We start from the raw sequence: 8,422 nt of genomic DNA on the forward strand, positions 1-8,422 counted from the left end.
GTGACATTATTTTACACTACAAAACTTTGTAGACATGTCTAAAATACACTAGGATATTGGTCGGGTAGCCAAAATGGAAGGAAACCTTACAAAATGTTTTCCAATTTCATAAAACATTTCCACTATTATTTTTTCCAACATTCTGTTCCATGATGAATCTCAGACCGAATCTTGACTGCTCCTTTTGCTGCCATAGAAGGAACACATTTCCCTCTTGCTTGAAGGCAACTTCTTCTGCCATAAATCTTTTCTGGGTGTCTCCTGCACTATTATAAAGGTTGGGGGGGCATGGGGGGCGTTGGGTTTCGGGTAGAGATGGTGGTAGAGGACTTGGTGGTCCAGTGGACTGGAAAACTCTGCCCCCTGGCAGAGAGTTAGTGCGTGGCTCTATTGGCGCTCCAGCTAATGTGGCCACTGGCTCATTAGATCTCTGATGTAAGGAACACCGCGTAACACCAAGTGCCTCAGCGCAAAGAGTTCCAGAAAGAAACCACTGAACGCAGTGAAGCAAAGTCAAGAATACCCTGTCCCTCTTCTCTAAAGATAAATCCTTCAATTTGGGTTACTGGCTGTCACTAATAAGAGATTGGACTTCTTTGATGAAGCCCTCACTGGACAGGCAGATATGCTTTCATGGTGGAAATACACTGTGTAGCATTCAGTCACATGCAGATCATTCACAGCCTGCCTCAACAGGAGCTGCTGACAGGTTGGTCATCAATGAAAGGAGGAAGAGATGGAGAAAGAGAAGAAGAAAGGGAAGGAGAAAGGGATGGAGAATGCAAGGGAGGAAAGATCGAGAGAAAGAAAGGCTGAAGGGCTCAGCACCCCTCCTCCCTTTGGCAATCAAGGAGGTGAGGACGCAGAGCGATGGAGGAGGAGAGAGCGGAGGACCTACGTATGCTTCAAGCTCAGCTGCACGTCAACCCAATCATTATATCACACGAGAATTGAAATTGACATGATGTATGCTGTGTATAGTAGATCTTCACAAATGTAGTCCAGCTGATTCAGTACTGCTAGCATGAGATGTTAGCCTCAAGCATTTTGACATATTGCGCACTCAATCTATAATCTTTTGTGCAGGAGACAATTTCAGTTGATGGGAATTCAGCTTTTCAGTTAACAAGCCAGTCAGGTAACTATTATTATGTTAAGTAGAATTCATAAACACAATGTGCATAACTTAAAAACATTTCTCATAACCTGGTTAGATGCACGTAAAGAAGAAATAAAAGCAGTTTATTCCAGTATCAAGCCTGAGACATGAAATGTAATCAGTTGGACTTGTGGATGTAGTATATTGGCATGAATGGTTCTGAAGCACAAATAGCTTTTGTTAACCTTAATTGTGACCCCCTGTATATGCATGCAATTTTTTATGTGGGCATGTATATAAGGGAATAGAAAAATAATACATTCACTCTGAGGACAATATGTGGTAGCAGGGAGGCAGAGGGAGGTGGAGGGGGAAATAGCCCCGCTCATCTCCTCTCATTTTCTGCCCGCTTCTACCCAGCAGAGTTTCTATGGCAACCCCTCAAAAAGCGGTGTGCGGTGAATTGTGGATTTGAGATGCGCTGTCTGATTGCGCTGTGTGGAGGACATGGCTGGCTCTTTCGTCAGCCTTCCTCTGTAAGAGGAAATTGGTTGAGAGCTCCAATGAAACAGCACTCAATATGCTTTCTTTGGTGTGTGTGCCAGTCTTTGGTACTACAGTGTGTGTGCGTGTGTGTGGCTGAGTGAGCATGTGTGTGCACGCTCAAGGAAGCTTTACATTAGAATCTAGTGCCCCCTGCAGAGCTGCTCATCACTCCTGGCACCCACCAGACTGCACTCAGTTCTCCAAACGAATGCGTCTGGCTGACCATGTAGACTCGTCAGTATGCTGTGGGTTTCAGCTGATGGAGTCGGTGCCATTGATGACGATTCTTTTCTGCTTTGAAATCCAACAGCAAAGTACAATGCAGTGCTGTGTGTTTTGATCACAAAAATTGTGACAAATGACTTCGAAAAGACACATCGAAACCAGTACAAAATCTAATTTTGCCTCTTGCCCCCCCCTCAAATTCCCTCTGCACCTCACCACCTGTCTATTTCCATGGAGGCTCCACCTTTGCATGTGACGGTTGTGCACTGATGTGAGGTCTTTGTCAGGAGATCTGTGTCTTTGTAAGATAAAGAACATGTATGATGTTCAGTGTGAGCGCTCTCTTTGCCTCTGAGTAGCTGTATGATGCTTGTAAACTGTGCCAGTCCCCATTAGCATCCCATTATAAACCAGCATGATCACTCGTCACTAAGAATGCCTGCCACAGCATGCTGTGTGTGTGTGTGTGTGTGTGTGTGTGTGTGTGTGTGTGTGTGTGTGTGTGTGTGTGTGTGTGTGTGTGTGTGTGTGTGTGTGTGTGTGTGTGTGTGTGTGTGTGTGTGTGTGTGTGTGTGTGTGTGTGTGTGTGTGTGTGTGTGTGTGTGTGTGTGTGCATGTGCGCTTGAATGAGTTTTTTGTGAGAGCACATGTGTGATTCACACAGTCAAGTGATTGAGATGGCCTTGTTTCAAAAGAACATGAAAAAAATGCTACAAAGTCTTGCACTGTGTACAATTCAATTTGAATGTGTCTGCAAGTGTTTGGTTTGTTTGACCCAGATTTCTCACCTACCCCACTGTTGATAAATTGGATATCCAGAGGCAGGCTTGCGCAACAATTAAATGTACTCGATATATAGTGAACAGCACCCTCTGCTGACTAAAGCTGTGTTGCACATGAAGGCTAAGGTTGAACAACCTCATGAATCATGAAGACTGGGAATTGCCTGAGTTGTCTTTTTCATAGGCTGAATCTAATGTGTATGATTTCAGGAACATGGGGAGTAAATAAATGCAAGTTTGTGGTTTGGTTTGTTGGGTTTTATTTGCTCTGGGTTAGAGATAGCTGGTAAGTGACAGAATATGATTATTTTTCATCATTTTCGTACCTTTAACATCTCATATTTTTGTCTCTGTCTCTACAGAAAACAACATGAGAACACTCTATGAGCTGCGAAAAGGTGATTTGTCTTAACTTATTTTCCAATTTCATGGACAACATATATATACATATTTCAACATATTTCAGTCATGGCAGTCAAATCAATAAAACCGCAGGTGTAACTACGACAATAACAATGGCTGCGATTCATTTAGGTGTCCCAGCATAAGGCCCCCAGTGTTGTGCAGTGTCACGGCTAACTAGGAGCCTTACATGGAATGGAACCATCATCAAAATTAACCCTGTGCTTTTCCTACTATGACAAGCCAAAATGTCTGCCATAAAAAAAGTCTATATTACACACACACACACGTGCACATACCTGCCTGTAGGATCAGGTCTTTCTGTGCCACACACTCACACCTTCCTCTGCTCTGACTCCGCAGTTCTGCCCTCCTTCTCTCTGCTCCCTTCATGGTCTGCTGGCTGAAGTCTGCGTCTATCCCATCCTGGCCTCCAGCCTCTCACCTCCTCCACCACCCCCTGCCCTACAAACACATACCCACGCACACACACAAACCTCCTGAGCCCTCTGCGTCTCTGGCCCAGGTCTAGAGGAATGTTGAGTGTCTCTATAGTCCCCTCTCTGGAGATTAGGCTTCACCATGCCCCCCTCAATTCATTCCATTCCAAAGTATGCCCCCTAAGAGCTGCCGCATTTTTATCTGAGCCCGGTGATTGTGACAGATTGGCCAAAATGACACACATACACAAACACACATTTGTGGACACACGCCGAGGCACAAACACAGGGAAGGCTGGTCCGCCCGGGGAGGGACCAGACAGCGCCAGACTCCGGCTATAAAACCCTCTCAGGATGGGGCCAGTGTCCTGCCCTGAGCTGGACAGTACCTCCTTCCTCTGTGCCAGGACGCCGTCAGGACAGGCAGCAGACGAGCCTCCAACATGAACGACATCTACAAGGCAGCGGTACGTCCTCTCACATATGCTCAAATCTGCACTTGGCTCTGATGAAGTGATTTTAGTTTGTTGGATGCTCACCAAAAATCTGTTTGTGTACTAAATCTGGTATGAGTGTGATAACAAACCCTAATCCCTGTCATGTATTAATAGTTTGTGACACACTCAGTGATTTATCATTTTAAGACTTTACTTTTTCCTATTGAAGAGGTCGTTATATGGTATGTTGTGGCCCTTGTGTGTTTGTTGTATAAAAAGGTCCCCCCATCAGTTTGTTTATCTGACATTACTTAAATGGTTGACAAATCCCTGTTGATGCGGCATGCGCAGCACAACGCGTCCATCACCAGCTGAGGTCAAAGGAGCCTTTGACACCATATACGTCTCTAGATGTTGTCCTACTTCAGCCCTATCAGAGTTGATAGCAGCCACTCAGGAGGTCACTGACACAGGACAGGACCCCGCTCTACTTTGTGCTGCTTCATTCATGACTTCAAATGGAGCAGTCCCACTTCACATGGCTAATTTTGGCCAGTTGCTCATACATCCGTGGTTCTGTGGTGCCAGAGAAGGGCTTCAGGTTTAGATAAACCCCCCACGGCTGAATTCCAGCATTATCTGTGAGCCCGACGCCGTGTGGCTGTCTCTGTCCTCCTCCGCCACGATGGTCCACCGGCTGTCCCGTCAACTCACATCCCAAATGAGCAGTGCAGCTGAGACAGTGAACACACACAGGAATGTACATTAGTGTTTGTTTAGATGACTTTTCATACATTAATACCAGAGGAGTGCGTATGCATGTGTTTGTGTTTAATTTATAGTGGACGACTGACAATAACTCTTACATAAGCAGCTGTCTCCCTCTCTCATTCGTGGTAGCTTTGCCAGGATTACTTTTCCATTGTTGGGCAAGATCCACAGCTATGCTAATTTAAAGCGCTTTGTATCGTGTCCTTATCGGTGGTTCCTGATCCTGTCTGTTTATTTTTAACTCCTCCTCTAACTGGCTCTCACACGTGATATATAGGTTCTGTGTTTTGTCAAGGATGGCCCAGCTTGTGGGAATGTTACCTATGTGGATAGAAAAGTTATCAGAACAGATAAGGAGAAGAAGGAGTCCTCATTTCCATGATTGCTAAATTTTGTATGGCTTTTTGAGCATTGGAAATACAATATGATGTAAGATAAATATCCAGTAATGGCATTTATGATGAGGTAACCAAAGCATTAACTGTTTAAATGTGTTACTTGTTGCAGGTCGAGCAGCTGACAGACGAACAGAAAAATGGTGCGTAATTTACACATTCTTAAAAGTATTCAGGCTCTTTTTTCATTTCAGAAACTCTTGCTTTTTTTTCCTTAAATATGACTTTAATTATATAATTATCTACACATTTTGTATAACAGTTAAAGCTAGTCTCAAAGTGTGGCTCACCCTGTCCAGGAACATATCAAATGTATCCGTGTTATAGAGTTAATTCCCCATATGCTTCTGTTACAGAGTTCAAGGCCGCCTTTGACATCTTTGTGCAAGATGCAGAGGACGGCTGCATCAGCACCAAGGAGCTAGGGAAGGTTATGAGGATGCTAGGCCAGAACCCCACACCAGAGGAGCTGCAGGAGATGATTGACGAGGTGGATGAAGACGGTAAATCAAAGCACAGCTGCGCTAAAGTACAACATACGAAATGATTGGTTGATTGTTGTTGACCTCTTCAACTCCAAGGACCAGCTAGCAAGTCAATCATGGCATAATCATGTGGTGCAGACATGTGCAGTGCAAACCCTCTGAACCTAATGTCAGATGATTGTCAAGGGTCTTACCGCAACAAGGGCTGTCAGACTGAATTAAAGGGGAATGTGTATTGGATGATGCACAAGTCATCTTTAATTTTCCATGTGTTGTGATGATCAAACTTAAAGAATAACATATTACATTTCCTTTGTAAAGCTTCAATGCAAATGTCATGTTGTAATATAGTGTAACTTAGGCCATATTAGGAGACATTTAAAGCCCAATCTGTGTTTTTTGGGCCGTAGTAACTGCAGATATATATGTTTTATATAGTACTAAAAATAACTTGTTTTTTTATAGTTTTATAACGAATTATAAATTAATTTTAAGGTACAATCCTGTGAATTTGTATTAAAAGACCATCGAATGTGGTTATGAATCATTGAAGGTTCCAGTTCTGTGTTTGGATATCTGTTTACTTGGTATGCTCGTACATTGGGCCTCCAAGGAAAACATTGGAATTCTGGTGGTTACATGATACAAAAGTCTTACCCGTGTGGATTATGAGGATGTGATGGAGTGTATTTTGTGTGTGTCCAGGGAGCGGCACGGTGGACTTTGATGAGTTCCTGGTGATGATGGTGAGGTGCATGAAGGACGACAGCAAAGGGAAGTCAGAAGAAGAACTGGCAGAGCTGTTTCGCATGTTTGACAAGTGAGTTGTTTGTTCAAACCCTCTTGCTAGTTTGTCCCATTAAAGAACAAAATAGAGTAAAGTCAAAGATGTACAATATCTACAAGAAGAGGATGCTATCATGGGGAAATCATAATACACTAGTAAGCAAATTCTTCATACCGTGTTTCCAGAAAAGTTGGCTCCCCATGTGCAATTATGTGTACTGACAAAATGCCAAGTTGCTCTGCATAGTACAGCGTGCATTTTGCTCTGTAATCCTTTTTGACAGCTCAGTATATTTCCAACACCCACTCCATGTGAGCCAGACACCTCGTCTGAGCATCAAAGAACAAACTTTTTCTCTCTCACAATGATGGTTCCCAAACACTTAAATGCAAGATATGATCAGTGACATGTCACACAAAAACACACCACCTCCTCCACTGCCATCTGTGAAGCTTAACTTAGGTTTTGTTACGTGCATTAGTACATTTTACTCCTTTTGATTTTACAGAAACGCAGATGGTTACATTGACCTGGACGAGCTGAAAATGATGCTAGAATCTACAGGAGAGGCAATTACTGAGGACGACATTGAGGAGCTGATGAAAGATGGGGACAAGAACAACGATGGCAAAATTGACTACGATGGTTAGGAGTTTGAAATGTGTCACAGTAATATAAGACATAAAACCTCCTTTTCTCATTCCACTAAAATACATGCAGAAAAACACATTTGCTTGATAAATTCATCAGCATTTTCTAACCATGTGTTCCTTAATTTTACAGAGTTCTTGGAGTTCATGAAAGGAGTGGAGTAATTAATAACAAGAGAAGATCCAGAGTGTTATTTTGGGATATCTCTGTGACAGTCATCTGTGGAAAACTGGAAGCTGATTTGGATGCCGCTGATGGAACCAACAAAACGACTTTGCAAGATTCAGTCGAAAACTGTAGCTAAAGGTTTATGTATTTTTCTACCATCTCTTGCATCGTTGTACATACAGTTTGTAACTATTTCTGGCGCCCATGTATACAGAATTTGTGTAAATGTATCCAAATTACTTATATTTTCTATAGAGGCAACATAGTGTACTAGTATGGCTGCTCGAAATATCAACTAAATCTTATCCCTGAAGTGCCTCAGCCAGTTTACAGGTCTTCTTACTGAGAGGCTTATATTTATTAGCTGGCCAGAAAATGTATGCGTGCACAAAGCAGAATCTGTCCATGAGTCAACATACTTTTACTAGACTACTCATTCTTTAACAGCAATGTACTAGATCCAGTTTGTGTACTGTACATTGTGTACATTTCTTTATTTTACCCTCAGGACTTTGTATCCTCCTCTCGTTCCCCTTTGCATATTTCTACATGAACAATTTGTTTGGAATGTGCGCTCATGTAATTAAAATCTGTATTTGTCAGAGTAGTCGTTTGTCAATTTTCCATTTTGTGTGAACGATCATATTTAAATTTCTCATAATACTCACTTTAAGAATATAGTTAAGGATCTTGGGTAGTGTTTGGCTTGACTAGTTTTTGCTGCCCTTAGGTTGGTGCTTTTCTACAATTGTTATTAAGAAAGCAAACAATATTTGGTTTACTGTCACACCTGATTTTCCTTGCTGCTCTTTAGATTTTAAAGGCTGATCACATGCTTGTCCTGCTGTTCACACAGCAAATAAACCAACAAATGAGGCCTGAAACATCACAGATGTATTACCAAAAACAACTGTCTACCCTAAATATTGATTTATCACTGCAATTTGTTTTCTATAGTCTCTTTTGTCTGTGGCATGTGAACTATTCCCATGGTTGCCCTATAAGTGTCTAGTTACACAGTCTATTGAGACAGAAGCTATTTATGTCTAATCATGTTAGTGCCCATGTTAGGGGATCTGGATTGACCTACACCAGTTGACAATCAGATGCCTTTGTCCATATTAAGAATGCTATTTAACTACAAAGGGATAACAGTTCTATTGTTAATACAGCTTTAATTCTGACATGTTCGTACATTGAAAGATCTGAATGATTAAAGAATAATGTCCTACCA

The 8,422-nt window shown here is 42.3% G+C and overlaps 1 protein-coding gene across 1 annotated transcript; it reads left to right on the forward strand.

Annotated features, from left to right (window-relative positions):
• The first annotated feature begins 3,741 nt into the window (after positions 1–3,741).
• Positions 3,742–7,795, forward strand: tnnc1a (troponin C type 1a (slow)). Its single transcript, XM_063884509.1, has 6 exons — positions 3,742–3,961; positions 5,210–5,240; positions 5,454–5,600; positions 6,288–6,402; positions 6,878–7,014; positions 7,153–7,795. The coding sequence occupies exons 1-6, from the start codon at positions 3,938–3,940 to the stop codon at positions 7,182–7,184; spliced, it is 486 nt and encodes a 161-aa protein (XP_063740579.1). The 5' UTR covers positions 3,742–3,937; the 3' UTR covers positions 7,185–7,795.
• The last annotated feature ends 627 nt before the right edge of the window (positions 7,796–8,422 follow it).

This window comes from Eleginops maclovinus, chromosome 1, assembly GCF_036324505.1.
Source record: "Eleginops maclovinus isolate JMC-PN-2008 ecotype Puerto Natales chromosome 1, JC_Emac_rtc_rv5, whole genome shotgun sequence".
NCBI lineage: Eukaryota > Metazoa > Chordata > Actinopteri > Perciformes > Eleginopidae > Eleginops > Eleginops maclovinus.

Bases quoted from the DNA above. Each gene is read 5' to 3' on its own strand.
- tnnc1a (XM_063884509.1), top strand. From the start codon at position 3,938: ATGAACGACATCTACAAGGCAGCG. The intron at 5,601-6,287 runs GTAAATCAAAGC...GTGTGTGTCCAG, and splicing joins TGACGAGGTGGATGAAGACG to GGAGCGGCACGGTGGACTTT. The intron at 6,403-6,877 runs GTGAGTTGTTTG...TTGATTTTACAG, and splicing joins CTGTTTCGCATGTTTGACAA to AAACGCAGATGGTTACATTG.